This window comes from Choristoneura fumiferana, chromosome 18 (genome assembly GCF_025370935.1).
Source record: "Choristoneura fumiferana chromosome 18, NRCan_CFum_1, whole genome shotgun sequence".
NCBI classification, from domain to species: domain Eukaryota; kingdom Metazoa; phylum Arthropoda; class Insecta; order Lepidoptera; family Tortricidae; genus Choristoneura; species Choristoneura fumiferana.
This window is the reverse complement of record NC_133489.1, coordinates 16,571,066-16,588,724: the sequence shown is the minus strand read 5'-3', so window position 1 is coordinate 16,588,724 and position 17,659 is coordinate 16,571,066. Positions and strand designations below refer to the sequence as shown.

Here is a 17,659-nt window from a genome sequence, read left to right as displayed (position 1 = left end):
GACGTAGACGGCATCACATTTAACCGTCGGTTAACGCTAATCAATGGTGAAACAGCCCCTTAAATAAATGTAGACTGACTTGTCTACTTTATTTGTAGGTCATAGCCCCCAGGAGCTCCTTATAGTGCCCGATTGGTTAGAGACAATCCGAAGATACCAGTGCAAAATGTCTTGCGGTATGTTCAGCGGTTTCAACTTCGGGATTTTACATGCGTAAATCTCGATTTCATATGTGTTATTCCAGAACTCCAGTAATACATACTAAATTTCATCCGAATCACACGAAAAAACACTCACTAATTTACAAAATACCGCACTTATATTAGTAGAATAACTATAGGTACAGTAAAACAACTTCATATTAAATAATGGAACATTTACTTGAGATACAGCTTTACATATACAAACTGGCGGCGAAAACTATGTCTCTCTTGAGTAGCTTGATGGCTTCGCTGAATTTGATCTCCAACTCAGTGTTGCCGATGTTCATGGCTGCTTGGCAAAGCTGTCTGAGGACCTCTTCCAACCGGCGCATAGTTCTGATTATGGAGCCTGTAACAAGTACATATACTATGAGGCAACATGTCGGCTAAGAGATCTCTTTAGTAAAATTTCAATTAATATTTGGCTTGTGGAAACTTATTTAACTTTTATTTTGTTCTTCCAGCGATTATAAATTACATAAAATAATCCTGATGCCAATTACAAGTGCCTCTGTACAGGCGCTCATGATCGCTTTCGCCATCTTTTTCTACCATAACACTGTTTGACAGAAAGAAATCGTAAACTTACGTACCGCTGTACAGTCAAGTTCTTACATGTGCACACTTACGCTATCAAAAATATCTGAACACGACTCAATTGTTAGAGGCTTAGGGGCGTGTTCAGATATTTTCGATAGTGTAAGTGTGCAAATGTAAATGAACTTGTCTGTTCATGTATCTCAACTTTTGTCAATTGTTTAGTTTTTTTTTTTTCATTAGCTATCGCTATAATTATCAAGACATACAGTTGTGGTCATATAATTAAGAACGATTTTTTATAGAGAAGATTTTTTCAAACTGACAAGTGTTACTAACTGCATGTATATTTTTGTACTTCTCTCGGTATCGTAAAACTTTTCCGTACTAGCGGTAAATTCATTTATACATATAATTGGCTAAAAAATAAATAGATAAACTTTATACGTTACATCTAAACCTAGTATTACTACTTACTGGCTGGTCATATAATTAAGAACGCTGAATAGTTTATTTTTTATTCAAATTTAAATAGAGAACGGACCGCCGCTTTGTGGTTTTAGGTTATTATTCGAATAATTTTGGCGCCATTTAGTGCCGTAATAGTCTTAAAGGCGATTGCTTCATATAAAAACAAAGGGGAAAAATAAAAGTTGTGATAAATCTACAAGAGAAGTAATACTAAAACTTCGCGACAAGAATTGGTCGTATAAACACATAGCCGATCATCTGAAATGTTCAAAAACTATGGTTTTCCACGCCATAAAGCATTTTGCCACGTATCAAACTACTTCAAATGTTCCGCGTGTACCTAAACAAAGAAAGTCATCTCGTCGAGATGATCGAAATATCGTTCGTTTGGCAAAACAAAATCCTTTTAAAGGGTCTAATGAGTTGAGAAAAGAATATTTTGGCGAAAACAACCCTTCAGCAATCTCGGCACGCACTATTCGAAGGCGTTTGGTAGAAGAAAAGTTGCACGGAAGGATAGCAAGGAAGGTGCCTATGTTGAAACGGTGTCATAGGCAAGCTCGGCTTGCATTTGCAAGAAGATATGAAAACTGGACAGTCAGACAGTGGAAAAACGTTCTTTTTTCTGACGAGACAAAAATAAATAGGGTATGTTCTGATGGCAAACGATATGTAAGACGGCCTCCAAATAAAGCATTCGACCCAAAGTACACAAAAGTGACTTTAAAGCATGGCGGGGGAAATGTAAAAATTTGGGGATGTTTTTCTGGACATGGTGTTGGACCTGTTAGGCTGATAGAAGGAAACATGGATCAATTTCAATACAAAAACTATATGTACTCTGTGACAAAAACATACTGGAAGAAACAATGTTACCATATGCAGAAGGCGTGCTTCCGGTTATTTGGACATTCCAGCACGACAATGATCCCAAGCATACTGCACGTACCGTTAAGGAATTCCTCACATCGCAATCAGTTTCTGTCTTAGATTGGCCAGCCAACAGCCCCGATCTTAACCCAATAGAGCATCTTTGGTGCGAAGTTAAGAAAAAGGTTTCAAATCGACAGTGTGGCAATTTAAGAGAACTGTATGACGTATTCTTAGAAGAATGGAACTCTATCTCTCTCGCGAAATGTCAAAAATTGATAGATTCAATGCCTCGCCGGTGTAAGGCAGTAATAAAAAGCCGTGGACATGCTACTAACTATTAATTTTAGTTAAAATGAATTACATTGCTTTTTTTGTGTACAAACTTCACGTTAGTGTGATTTAGTTAATCTAAGTTTCAAATAAAAAAACTTTCGAACAGTTCAATAAATCGTTCTTAATTATTTGTCCAGTTTCATTACTATTTGAATTTGTTATTAAAGAAAATAAAAACAAAATTTGTAAAAAAATGACAGCAATTTTATTCTTTATTCTTAATCCCGTTTGCTCTATTCATGTGGCTGTTTCATAACGTAACTAGTTACTTCTAAGAAGGAACCACGACTACACATGACATGATTTAGTTAAAAATAATCTGGAACTTCAAATCGTTCTTAATTACATGACCACCACTGTATATCATGTTAATTGGAAACCCTGAATGGCGTACCTTCGAAGACGTCTGTCATCTTGCAGATCTGCAGGAAGCTGGCGCCCTTGGCCCAGGTGAGCACGACGTCCATGAGCGTGCACTTGAACTTGCCCACGTACTCGTCCTCGTCCAGCTCCATCTTCGCGTCCATTGATACCTTCGCTATCCTGCGCGCGTACTCCTAAACAGAATTACAGTGGGATAAAGAATTACGCATTAATCTCCCCATTCCAGCCTATATACGTCCCACTGCTGGGCACGGGCCTCCTCTCAGAACAAGAGGGCTTGGGCCATACTTCCCGCGCGGGCCCAGTACGGATTGGGAACTTCACACGCACCATTGAATTGCTTCCTCACGATGTTTTCCTTCACCGCAAAGCTCGTGGTAAATTTCAAATGTAATTCCGCACATGAATTTCGAAAAACTCAGAGGTGCGAGCCATGGTTTGAACCCACGACCCTCTGCTTGAGAGGCGATAGGTCAAACCACTAGGCCACAACGGCTGTCCACTAGGCCACCACGACTGTATTAATCTATACTACTATTATATCTATACTTCCATCTACACTTACTATAAAAAGAGGTAACGTTTGTGGGGTTGTAGGTGGTAATCTTTGGATCTACTGAACCGATTTCGACAAAATTCAGTATAAGTACAGATAGTTTAAGTCCCGGAGGAGAATATAGGATAGTTTTTTCCGAAAAAAATGCTTAGTTCCCGCGGGATAGCGATAAACAATATTCCAGCATGTGTCAACAGGGGCAGGCTGTAAACCAGCGCTGGCAGCTTCCGCGTAAGCGCAGCATTAGCTGAGTTTGCTCCTTTTGCCGGAGGGCAGACTACTATCTTGTATTGGTTATATTGTTGTCTTGCATTGTTTGTACTGTTGGCAATTAAATATTTTCTTTCTTTCTTTAAATGAAGTCTACGCGAACGGAGTCGCGGGCAACAGGTAGTAGGGAATATTCATATTACAAAAGCGCTGAGCTCGTTGGAACTACGGCGCAAGCCGCTCATTCTGACCAGTGGGACGAATATAGGCTGGGATGATGATGGATTGTAAAGGTTACACAAAAAAAAAAGCTCTAAGCACAAAGGCCGACTATCCCTGCCCGTCGACCATTGGTGGTCGTATTTTGTTATGTTACCTATTCAAATATAATACTTATTCTTTGACAAACGGAGTATTTCAGCATTTTTATAATACTAACCTAACATATAGGGTTTTACATGATAGTCCTGAAATATATCCTGCACAGTTTACAGTTTTGGAAAAAAAAACTTTCGTCCATATGAAACAGTTGGGAAATGAATTATTTCGAAAAAAAATCAAAGGTTAACTGGAAGAGATCCCATTAAGGGATTAGTTCGCCTTTGTACATGTTATTATTTTGTTATTTATTCATTTAATGTGTTTTAATGTACAATAAAGAGTTTACAACACACACAATACGATATTGAAGGCAAAGCCAGAATCCCTATTTACCTGCAGCTGCCTCAAGACGCCTCGTAACTCTTCACCAGTGGCAGACGCCTGCGAGCTGTTCTCGTCGCACACGAAACAGCTGATGAGCGACGCGCACTGCGGCGGCGTCAGCGTGTTGAACACGCCGTTGAATATCAACTCCGTGAGGAGCAGCTCATCGGCACTGCACAAAAATGAACAAAAATGAAATACATGCGAAGTCTGCAAACGTTAACCAATTTTGACCGTTTTTAGGGTTACAGAGCCAAAATGGCAAAAACGGAACCCTTATAGTTTCGTCAAGTCCGTCCGTCCGTCTGTCTGTCTGTTCGTATGTCACCGGCATTTTACTCGAAAACTACAATTATGATTAAGTGAAGATTTCCGGAAATAATCTCTCCCAAAGTAGCAAAAATTGTCCCCTCCCCTCTATCTTGTAAACCGTTTGTCCAAAAAATATGGAAAGGTAACGCTTACGCTACTTTCAACGAAAATTGGTTTCAAAATGATCGGTTATACCGTTTTTGAGTTATTGCCGAAAAACTGCGCTTCTCAACAAAAGGACGTAAGTGTCGTGAAGATATGCTCTTTTTCTGGTAATAAATTTTAAGACTGTAATAAGGCACATAATATTACTTGATTTTTTTCGTAATGGCTACGGAACCCTATCTTGGGCGTGTCTGATACGCTCTTGGCCGGTTTTTTTTTGTAATCTCAATGCACAGACCTATGACATTTTATAAAATATAATATTTGTATTAGCCGCTTGCAATACACAACAAAAACCAACAGTGAACTTACATTATGTTATAAATACTATTCCAGCTTATTTAGACACATGTTAAGCCGAGTTAAGACTTGCAAGAAAAATCGTGCAAGTTGCATTACATTGCGAGGCCGTAAAGCCAACGAGTTTGTAGTGGTCAATCGAGCGCCGCAATGTAATGCAACTTGGAGGATTTTTCTTGCGAGTTTAAACTCGGCTTTAGTATACATGTTACACATAACATGACACATGTTAGTTAGTATGTATAGTTTTTTTCTCACTCTAAAATTCCATTACTACAGTGGTAAATCAATCAATCTATTAAGTACTATCATGGCCGTACGTGTATAGTCATTAAAAAATTTAACTACTTTTACTACTGTTTCATTCATTCATACCTGCTGAGTTCACAAGCTATCCGGCCCTTCAGCTCTATAACATCAGTGGCAGTACAGTACCCAAGTCTTCTGAGCACTCGTTTTCGTTTCTTCAGTTCATCCATTTGCAATATGCTCTTAGCTTTTCTTAGTTCGTTTTTAGCTTGGGTTAGTTCTTCATATGTTTCTTGTTTTCTTTCGTAAGCTGCTGTGAGCGCGCCACGATTCTTGTCATTGTGTATTGGATGAGCGTATAGCCTATGCACAAAAAGGTAAATTGATTGCGGAATAACAATTGAGAATTGCCAGAATTTTCCATAGTATATGATCAGCAAGAAATGACAGTAAATAAAAAAAGGATGGATAAAAAAATCTATCAAAAACACGAAAAAGGGGGCTTACACTTGCGCGCAAACATTCGTATATTGCACGAATTAAATTTATTTTCAAAATGAATAGAGACGGCACGGATTGTACATAAAAAAACTCAATTATCAGAGCCAAATGCAAAGCCTACAAATACTGATGATGTGATGATCACTTTCATCATCACGGACATTGGTGTGATGAGGACAGGTTCAAGTTCCTCTTCTGTTATTTTGTCCTTTTTTAACCCCTGACGCAAAAAGAGGGGTGTTATAAGTTTGACCGCTATGTGTGTGTGCGTGCGTGCGTGCGTGCGTGCATGCGTGCGCGCGTCTGTATGTGTGACAAAGTCGGGGGATTTCAACCTTTTTGTTGGTTAGGTTATTTGTAAGCATTTTCAATATTAATCACAATCACATATTCATGCGAATGTGAACCTAGCTCTAAATTAGTCGTAATTCAATTTTGATTTACACTGCTGCTTGCCAGACTGATTTTTGGAGTTGCCAGATTGAGCTTTGCTTTACATTGCTACTGGCAGGACTCACTTTTTAGGCACACATTTTAGGCATATCCCGGTTTCCGATTTGATAATACCAGCACTTGTGTGGCATTCAAAAGTAAATTCGGACATCAACCCATGCATTTTTATTGTCTTGTTGAAATAAATATCTATGACAAATACGTAATGGGGGGTATGCACGCAAATAGTATAGCACGCAGCAAATAGTTATTCAAAGATATAATATATTGTAGGTATTTCAGGTTTACATATGCATTTATATTTATTCAAAGGTTGACTGGCAGAGATCCCTGCAGGGATAAGTCCCTCTTTGTATTTAACACTACTTTTTTTATGTAACCTTTTTGTACAATAAAGAGTATAAACAAACAAACAAATATTCGCATGTTTTTTCCATGATACTGAGCCTTGCTCACTGCTTGCTGCTTGCTTGATTGTTTGCTTGCTGGTTTTAGATGCCAAAAGTAAATTTAAATTTGTTTTTGGGTTTTATTATACACATCTCCAGTTAGCAATATGACCAAGAATGCTAGTAAAGTAGTTTTACTCTCACCTCTCTTCCAACAGCTTGATTCTCGCCACGCAATCCTTAAACACTGGTTCATCAATCTTCATATCTTTAATAGGGTTCAGGAGAGGTGGGCCTTCGGGGAAACGTTTCTTCACTTCCCCTATAGTTTTGAGTACCGATTTCCGACTATCGGCAGGTCGCAAATCCTTGGGGTAGTACACCCGGAGAGAGCTGATCTGGTGAATTAAGGTGTGGAGCACTGGGACAACTTCTACATCTCCCGCCTGAAATGATCAACGTTATAGTTTAGTCAAGGGCAAAGATATCGACACGGCCAAAGTTGCAAAAATATGTATACACGGCCTTAATGTTAAGTGCATAAAGTCGTGTATACATATTCTTGTACCTTTGGCCGTGTCGATATCTTTGCCCTTGACCATGGACCTCAACAACTTAATAAAAAAAAACTTAAAAATGGAACCGACTACAAAACCCTTGAAAATATTTTTCTAGGTAGTACCTACAAGCTCGAACTCACGAGCCAGCAGGAGTGGAACAATTTTCAATCTCCCCTGGTGGGCCGTGCTGAGTCACCGATTTCGAGCTTGTAGGTACTACCTAGAAAAATATTTTCAATGGTTTTGTAGTCGGTTCCATTGTTTTGTTATTTTTTATTTTTTTTTGGAGCCGGTTTCACTTTTTGTTTAAGTTTTTCTTTATTGCTCACTTTTTAGTGATTCATAGCCAAAGTACATCTCACAACGATTCCATTAAGCCCAAACACGGCTATGTTACGTTGTTCTATAACAGAGTTCCGTTGCCTTTCCGGCTTCAGCATCAGATCAGGTCGAAAAAACCATTAACTTAAAGCTTCTTCTTAGTCGCTTATCTAGGTATGTTAATCATGATCGTTTATAGACGAGCGAGCATTAGTTACTTAGCTTTGACGATTTCCATTGGTCATCCACGTTCTTCTTCATCAGGTCCAGTTTACCAAATGATACTTTCTGAATGAAAATGCTTATCTTAACGCTAAAAATTCCAAAATCGCCATAGGTATGCCTATAAAATTTGAGGTCAGCCCTCGATTTCCCTAGGGTCCCAGCATCAGATCTTGACTTGGTGACAATTTCGAATAAAAAAAGAACTTTGAAAATCGGTCCACAATTGACTGAGTAATCGGTGAACATACATAAAAAAAATACAAACATTAAAAAATGACAACTCAAATTAGGGACCTTGATAACAAATTGAAACGGCAGAGTATGAAAAAAGGAATCATTTTTACGAAAATCTAATTATTATTTGAGTAGGTATGCTTAAAAGTAATGGACTGTTCTACAAAACTATTACTGTGCGGAAATGATTTATATTACCTCACCATCTGGACACGGCACATTGGTCTCACCATCCCCGCTAGATTTCTTCACATGCAACAATATGTCCACAATAATGACAGCCTCAGATGTAAGAGGGTTTTCACCCTTCTTTTCTTTGCTAGTCTGGTGTTTAAAGTTTACTATGATGCCCCAATCGTACTCGTATTTTTCTGTTTTCACCTGTTTCAAAAACAAAATATGTATGATCAAAATGCATTAACATAAAATATAAAAGAGGTCAAGTTTTTTTAACATCCAAAATGATAACTTATACGAATGGACTTAGGTAACTTTTACAATGCACAATGCTGAGGAGTTAAGTCTTATCCGTTGCTAATACGTATGACGACAGATTTGTTAAACTTCCATTGTTGGCGATAATAAGATAAAATTGTACCACCTAGGTTGAATGAGTCATCAAAAATTAATTATAAAAGACAACTTCAAACATAATCAACACAGATAATAAATAATACAGTAATAACCATCGATTTTTTAAAACAAATTACCTTGACAAGCCGTCCTGGTTGTAAGAAGGGCTTCAAATATTCTGGCCGCGTGATGAACCCTCTGAACTGCGACCCCAGCATGTCCAACTGTGCCCTGATATTGCAATACGAGGCGATCGAGTCCTCTTGCTCTATCGCTACTGCATTGTACTCTTTCTGTTTCAGTTTCACCTCTAATGAAGAAAAGAGACGGAAATTAATAAATAGATACATCAGAAAAAATCAAAACAACTGCCACAATGACTGACGTTTGGACAGAGGCCAAGTTGCTTGGAGAAGTTCAGGCATTAACCATTTTTAAGGTTGGAAAAGGTTCTACATGTTGGAACAGAACTACGGAACGATATGGCAGCCTTTTTGGAAACAAACATTTTGCATATTTATTGGCACTTACTGTCAATCAGATCCGGTATAGCAGCTTGATTTTGAAACTGGAAGAAACTCCTTTCTAACATATATTCTGGATTAATTTCTTCCACTCTTAGCAAGTTCAAGACCTACAAATAGAAAAATAAAATAAAACAATGATTTCAAAATCACAATGTATGAATACATGTATGAGACCTCAACTGACTGTAATAGAAATTTAGTGTCCCATATCCCAACAAAACATAGTTATCTTTGAATATGATGGTAAATAAGCTAGGAAGTTTCGTAGCACATTTACAATCATATTTACAAAAGAAAAAAAAGGAAGAAAGAAATTTCATAGATAGCTATAAGGTCGCCAGGGGCAAAAGCAGTAAAAAAAAAAATAGTATAATCATTTTTCCGCCCTCTTCCACGAGCCATATAGTTAGAAGGGTTATACAAATAAATATACTATTTTATTGTTACACGAGAGCAGTAATAGTTACATTCACCCCACCGTGAGTTTAATGTGACTATTAGTTAACATTGTAATAAGTAACTATATGTTGGGAGATAAGAGTACACGACACGTACATTCACGCAACACCTATCCGAAGATGGTATCTAGTTGCTGAGAATAGGGCTCAGTCTCCAGCAAATCTTTTTTTAATTTTTATGGGCTAAACGAAACTATCTTCCATAGTGGCTAGTGTTGGTATACTACTTATCGATAAATCTTTATGAATTAAATTCAACATTTTTTAAAAAAAAAGCTACCATTCTTTGACTTGATATTTCCATGACCTCAGTATTTGTTGAAATCATTTAGCTATGCAGCTTGAGTTTTTAATGCAATCTGAATTATTTGCTATTTCAAACCATCAAAATAAAGTTTTTTTTTTTGTTAATTTTGGGCTTAATTTTTTTTGTTTAAGCATTTAATTTAAAAAAAAAATCTCTTGTTATAAAGTTTTACATGCTTCGCACCAATTACAGTTCTTAAATAGTAATAAAATATATGAAATTTAATTATCGAAATACCGACACGGGACATCAGTAGCGAATGGCATTTTTCATACAAAAACTATGGGACTATTGCAAATGTTGAAATAGTTGCAATAACCCCATGTACCCGAAAAGTTGAGGTTATTGTAACTATATCAATAAAATATTAATTGAAAGACCTACAGTTCAAATAAATACACCAAAAGCACTTACGTTTTATCTTTTCTTTAGGGCGAACTAGTGTTTTTCCAAATAACGGCTTTTAATATTTTTATAACACAAAAATAAACACACGACATTGCGTTGCTTAAAAATGGTGTCTGATAAAATTTGCTCTGTCGGTATAACAGTGAGCGATCTAGGAACGCCATCTGTTTTTTATTTTATAAAGCAATGACTTTACTACTCTTCAACCAATGGCTCTTTTTACAAAAACCATTACATTAGTTATTCGCATAGTTGCTTTCGCCCCGGGTGACCTTAATATTTTTGTTAAAGAGTTTTGATGACTTACCATGTTATAAGTAAGATGGAAAGCAGAGTTGATAGGATCCGCCTTGCCTTGCACCATTTCCTTGACCACTGTTGGGGTGACCTTTTGGTCAATCATCAGCATGACAATGCCCTTGTCGTCTAACCCTCGCCGACCAGCTCTCCCGGACATTTGGATATACTCGCCAGATGTTATCTAGAAGACAATAATAAGAAAGGGTTTTTTTTTATAACACGCACATTTGTAGCACACTCCTTGTACACAAGTACTTACACAATTTGAGCGCCAGCCTCATTCAATTTACCTAAATTTAGTAGAAATTATACTTACAAATCTAAAGTCTTTTCCATCAAATTTCTGACAGTTTGTGAACACAACTGTTCTTGCGGGCATGTTAAGTCCCATGGCGAAGGTTTCTGTCGCAAACAGCGCCTAAGACAAATAAATCAAACATTAAAACCTACTAGTATTATGAACTAGCTGATACCCGCGACGTAGTCTTCAAAGTGATGTTTAATCGCTATCCCGCGGGTACTATGCAAATTTCTGGGATAGCGATAAAATAAATCTTCGCAGACAGAGTCGTGGGCAACAGCCAGTTTCAAATAATGAGATATCTATTAGACACCTTCCATCCATTTCCTTAAGTAAGTCTGTTAACAGCTCAGAAACCAATCACAATAAATGGGAATAACCAGAACAAGTAGCTGCTAATTTCTTACAAACACGACAAAGCACCCCCATGTGAACGACCTATGGGCATTTTAATTTTAGGTGTACCCTTGACTTTTGGGTTCTTCCTAAATTGAATCAAGTTTTGTTGTTTGTATTCAGAGTAACAAAGATCAAAATCTTACTTTTATAAGTCCCAGACCAAACAATATTTCAATGGTTTCCTTCAGTATGGGCAGCAGGCCTCCGTGATGGATCCCGATGCCGCGCCTTAGTAACGGCAACACGTTCTCCACCTGCGGCAGCTTGCGATCTTCTTCAGAGAGCACGTCCATAGCGTTGTTGAATACTTCGTCAACAAGCTTCTTTTCTTCAACTGTTGATATTACGATTTGAGGATATTAATCATCTAAACAAGATTTCTATTTTTACATTGAATCATCAAACAAAATATTTTAGCTATTAAAAGCATAGACAGGCCGTGCTACCACTAGCCTATTCATGTTAATTTATTGCCTTTTATCCAGAAGCAATGACAGACATGATTAAGAAGACACAATACATAATAATATGATTATGAGCAACATGTGTTATCTGTTAGTTAGCCAGAAATGACGAAAACGACTAGAAAAATAGCCTCTTACTTGTATTGAAATCCAACTTCGCCATTTGCATAGCATACACCTCACAATCCTTCTTGCTGAAGCTGAAAATGATGACGGGCGCGAAGTTTCGTTCCATAATCATCTTGACAATTTTAAAGATGTTAGTCTGGTTGTTGCCTGATTGCGGGCCACCGCGGCGACCGCGCTGGTCACCTTTGCCGGCGTCTCCCGCGCTACTTAGCACTTGCATAGCAGTGTTGAAGTTGTCTTCTTTAAAACGGCCCTAAAATTAAACAACCTTGAAGACCAATATAACCATTACAAATATTTCGGATTGACATGATATCAAAAGTAACAAAAATGCAATGAAGCAGTTTCTAAAGCAGGTACAAAAAGAACCAAGTAATATAAAGCACCAGAGCAATTCTTGTATCCTTACTAATTCAGGGATCTCAGAAACGGCTTAACACATTTGATTAAAATTGATGTGGCAATTTTTAAGGGTGAACAATCAATCTAGATTGATCTTGTTATAAATGTGTCTGGGAAAATGGGTGGTTTCGAGTTTTAAGCCGCGTGAAGATTGGTTGTCTAAGCTTTTTTGTGTTATGAGGACAATATAGTCACTAAGCCATAAAAACCTTTACCATAACATTCAGTGTAAGAGTATGATGTGTAAGATAAAGCTATGGTCTGTTCACCACTTGTTATAAAATGGTATAGCAAAGGATGTTACCGTTTCGTCGACAATCAGATGTATACCCTCCCCGCCGGCAGGGAACAAGTAGTGCTGCAGCGGCGTAGGCCGATACTCTGTGTATACCACATGGCAGGGCTGCGAGTGCAGGCGGCACACCCACTCGGCGAACTGTCGCGCGTTCGGGATTGTGGCCGACAGAAACACATAGTGCACATTATCTGGCAGGAGGATCAGGGTTTCTGGAGAAAAATTAAAGTTGTCAAAGGAAATGAGAAACCATTGTAAACAAGCATTTTAGGTTTAGGTTATTTTCTCCTCAGTTGCGAAACAAAATTATAAACATCTGATTCCACTAAAAACAAATTGCTTATCTTTTTTTTGGCTATATTAGTGTTGTATTAGTGGTTTTACGGGATGACCGTAAAAGTAACAAAAATTTGGAATTGAAATAAAAAATACAAAAAGATCAAAAAAAAAAGCCAATCTTATATTAGTGTTATTTTAGTTTGCAAAACAGTACAGTTATTTTTTCCGTATCCTTAATGTGGACAAAAGATGTCCAAAATTTAATAACTATTTATAATGATCGCATTTCAGATGGTTCTTACCTTCCCACACAACTCCTCTTTCTTTATCCCTCATGTAATGGATTTCATCAAACACAACCCAACCTACTTCCCGCATAATTTCTGATCCTCTGTACAACATGTTTCTGAGAATCTAAAAGCAAACGAAAACCGGTTTGAAGTACATTTTAGTGATGTCTAATTTAAGATATACTCAGCGGCACAAAATTTGGCCCACTCTTCATATAAAATTACCTAACATTTGAGGGCCAGATTTTTTGCCGCTCAGTACATTTTTGCTTTGTTATGAATGTCTGCAATTTGGATGAATGATGTTGTAAAACAATGTCTATATAATAATGCTCCTCACCTCAGTAGTCATAATAAGGCATGATGCTGCTGGATTTATGGTGACGTCTCCAGTGATGAGACCTACATCATGGAACTCCTCAGAGAACTCTCTATACTTTTGATTTGAGAGGGCTTTGATAGGTGTTGTGTAGATTACCCTTTGTTTGTTCTTTAAAGATAAAGCTATTGCATACCTGTGAAAAATAAAAACAGTAAGAGTTCTGGTAAGCCTAGAACCTATCACACACAAGACTAAGAGTTACAATGCCCCAGAAGAATGTGAGTGGCTCAAAATATGAAGTACTATTCAATTTGCTAATTAAAACAAGTTCATGTTACTTAGTGGCCTAGAAAAAGCCATGGTGGCCTAGAAAAAGCCGTGGTGGCCTAGTAAAAAGCCGTGGTGGCCTAGTAAAAAGCCGTGGTGGCCTAGTAAAAAGCCGTGGTGGTCTAGTGGTTTGACCTATCGCCTCTCAAGCAGAGGGTCGTGGGTTAAAACCCCGGCTTGCACCTCTTGAGTTTTTCGAAATTCAGGTGCGGAATTACATTTGAAATTTACCACGAGCTTTGCGATGAAGGAAAACATCGTGAGGAAACCTGCACAAATCTGCGAAGCAATTCAATGGTGTGTGTGAAGTTCCCAAACCGCACTGGGCCCGCGTGGGCACTATGGCCCAAGCCCTCTGGTTCTGAGAGAAGGCCTGTGCCCAGCAGTGGGACGTATATAGGCTGGGATGATGATGTTACTTACTCTGCCACTACTGTCTTTCCTGCTGATGTGTGAGCCGACACAAGTACAGACTCCAAATTATCTATGCATAAGATTGCTTCTTTCTGAAAGGGATCCAATATGAAAGAATATTGTTTAGCAGGCTCAGCTGTGGGTTGCCTGAGTGATGTATACTCATGGTTCGGAGGTATAGCCACTTCATGAGTACAGCCCTCGTGGGTTTCTAATGTTAGGATGCGAATTCGAGAGTCTAATATGTCTAAGCTGAAATTATAATGGAATGATTTTTAGTATCATACACAAACATTATGTCGAATTAGTACTAGTTGTGTGGTAGGTTAATTCTTACTTTAAATCCGAAGTCAAGTCTGAATCTTCTTCCTCTACTTTGACTTTTTTTGACGTGTCAGCGTACTCGACTTCTTCATGAGCCCGCTTGTTATTTATAACACTTTTTTCTGCAGTCGTCTCCCTACAAGTACAAATAATATTACAGCTTACTACGAGTATCCATACTTAAATGCGAAAGTGTGTTTGTATATTTGTGTGTATATTTATCGGTCTTTCACGTCGAAACGGAGCGACGTGATTTTTGGCATAGAGATAGTTTATGGGCCAGAGTGACATAGGCTACTTTTTATCCCGGAAAAATGCACAGTTCCCGAGGGAACAGCGCGCGATAACCGGATTCCACGCGGGCGAAGCCGCGGGCAAAAGCTAGTTTGTAAATAAACAACAAGAACTTAATTTTTGCCGAACATGCTTAAAGACAACAAAGTTTGAGGTTACATTACACGACACTCACGAAATGTTTCCTTCGCTCTTTAAATTCGGGTATTGGGCTGAGGCTTCATTTTTAGTTGGTTCTTCGAAGCAATCAAATAAACTATCTATATCAGCCATAGTTAACAAAATATTACACCATTTATATCAAATTGAAAAAGTAAGTCTCCAGCTAGAACAATTCAATACACAGTCACAGATAACCACGGCCGGTCTGGTTGTCTTCATAGAAAAAATACTCGCATTGTCTCTGATGGATCGATTATAGAAAATGACAGCAGGGCTACTACGAAACCCGAAACTCGAAGCTCGTGTCGTGCGGTCCCAATGACACTTACACTATTTAATACGAGAGCGAGAGGGACGGCACGATACGAACTTCCAGTTTCGAGTTTCGGAGTAGGCCTTCAGCTTCCAGTTCCACGTCCCCCGCGACTCCAGCAGGGCTTATCAAATTGAAGAAGTAAGTCTCCAGCTAGAACAATTCAATACACAGTCACAGATAACCACGGCCGGTCTGGTTGTCTTCATAGAAACAATACTCGCATTGTCTCTGATGGATCGATTATAGAAAATGACAGCAGGGCTACTACGAAACCCGAAACTCGAAGCTCGTGTCGTGCGGTCCCTCTAACACTTATACTATTTAATACGAGAGCGAGAGGGACGGTACGATACGAACTTAGAGTTTCGAGTTTTTCCTGGTATAATTAATGACCTTCCTTTAGAAAGTCAATGTTTTTTTATTTAAATTAAAATGGAGCCGTTGCACGGAAAAAACTTTTTTTCAAAAAAGTCTTCCGTAAAATGGCGAGAACAAATTCTCGGAAAATATTTGGAGTCCTAGGACCTAATCATCATCGTCATCATGTCAGCCGAAAGACGTCCACTGCTGGACATAGGCCTCCCCCCAAGGCTCTCCACTCAGACCGGTCTTGTGTTTTCCGCATCCACCGCGTCTTAACCAAGTCGTCGCTCCATCTTGTTGGAGGCCTACCGACAGCTCGTCTCCCGGTCCGCGGACGCCATTCGAGAACCTTCTGGCCCCATCGGCCATCCGTCCTGCGAGCAATGTGCCCCGCCCACTGCCACTTTAGTTTCGCAATTCTTCGGGCTATGTCGGTAACCTTAGTTCTACTGCGGATATCATCATTTCTAATTCTATCCCGCAGAGAAACCCCGAGCATAGCCCTCTCCATAGCCCTCTGAGTGACTTTGAGTTTTCTCATGAGGCCCATCGTTAGCGCCCACGTCTCAGATCCGTATGTCATCACTGGCAACACACACTGGTCAAAGACTTTTGACTTCAAACACTGCGGTAATTTGGACGAAAAGACACTGCGAAGCTTCCCGAACGCTGCCCAGCCGAGTCGGATTCGACGAGTGATCTCTTTCTCAAAGTTGGACCTACCTAACTGGACCGTTTGTCCCAGGTATACATAGTCGTCAACAACTTCGAGCGCAGAGTCTCCGACTATTACGGGAGTTGGTACAACATGGACATTAGACATGACTTTCGTCTTGTCCATGTTCATTTTCAGGCCAACTCGGTCGGAAACTCTACTGAGGTCAGCGAGCATAGCACCGAGGTCCTCCATGGTCTCAGCCATGACTACAATGTCGTCGGCGAATCGAAGATGAGTGAAGTACTCGCCATTAATGTTGATGCCTCGTCCTTTCCAGTCCAAAACCTTAAAAGCATCCTCCAATGCAGCGGTGAACAGTTTCGGAGAGATCACATCTCCTTGTCTGACTCCCCGCTGCAGAGGAATAGGCTTCGTGCTCTGATCCTGTAATCGGACGGACATAGTGGCGTTTTCGTACAAACACTTCAACACTTCGATATACCGATAGTCAACTTGGCACCGCTGGAGAGCCTGCAGCACAGCCCAAGTCTCGATCGAATCGAAGGCTTTCTCGTAGTCCACAAATGCTAGGCAAAGGGGAGGTTATACTCTTCAGTCTTCTGTATAACCTGCCGCAGCGCATGTATGTGGTCTACGGTACTATAGCCTTTTCGGAAGCCGGCTTGTTCGGGAGGCTGGAAGTCGTCAAGCCTGCGTGTGAGACGGTTTGTGATGACCCTGGAAAATAGCTTGTAAACATGGCTCAGAAGTGAGATGGGTCTATAGTTCTTCAGCAAGGTGTTATCACCTTTTTTGAAGAAGAGCACCACCACACTTCTGTTCCATGCTTTCGGCGTTCTCCCTTGGTGAAGGACGGAACTAAACAGCGTCTGAAGGCCCTTAAGGACTGGTCTACCACCCGCCTTCAGGAGTTCGGCTGTAATTCCGTCGTCACCCGGGGCTTTGCCATTCTTAAGCTGCTTGAGGGCCATACTAATCTCGTACAGGCTGACGTCCGGGATGTCTTCGGTATAGTGTCGGGTTAATCTAGCCCTCGGGTCTTTAGCTAGATTTTCGACAGGTGTTCGGGTTGTCGTGTATAGCTGTCCATAAAACCTCTCAACTTCCTCCAACAGCTCAGGTTTGGATGAAACGATTCTGCCGTCGTCGGTCTTGAGCTTCATCAACTGGCTTTGACCAACAGATAGATCCCTGGTAAACACCTTAGAGCCCCTGTTACGCTCAATAGCCTCTTCAATACTGGTAGTATTAAATCGGCGTACATCGCGCTTCAGAGACTTTGAGATCTGTCTGTTGAGCTGCCGATAGCGACAAGCGTCACCAGAAGACTGCAGAATCATCTCAC

The 17,659-nt window shown here is 39.6% G+C and overlaps 1 protein-coding gene across 1 annotated transcript; it reads right to left on the bottom strand.

The window, feature by feature from the left end:
* Positions 1-359: 359 nt before the first annotated feature.
* Positions 360-15,182, bottom strand: Mtr4 (exosome RNA helicase Mtr4). Its single transcript, XM_074102248.1, has 18 exons — positions 14,970-15,182; positions 14,514-14,636; positions 14,186-14,428; positions 13,454-13,628; positions 13,126-13,237; positions 12,554-12,756; positions 11,857-12,100; positions 11,398-11,588; positions 10,871-10,972; positions 10,562-10,735; positions 9,086-9,188; positions 8,692-8,864; positions 8,180-8,362; positions 6,846-7,087; positions 5,425-5,661; positions 4,282-4,444; positions 2,812-2,974; positions 360-552 (listed from the first exon to the last, which is right to left on the bottom strand). Exons 1-18 carry the CDS (start codon positions 15,065-15,067, stop codon positions 395-397), a joined length of 3,087 nt encoding a protein of 1,028 aa, XP_073958349.1. The 5' UTR covers positions 15,068-15,182; the 3' UTR covers positions 360-394.
* Positions 15,183-17,659: the final 2,477 nt, after the last annotated feature.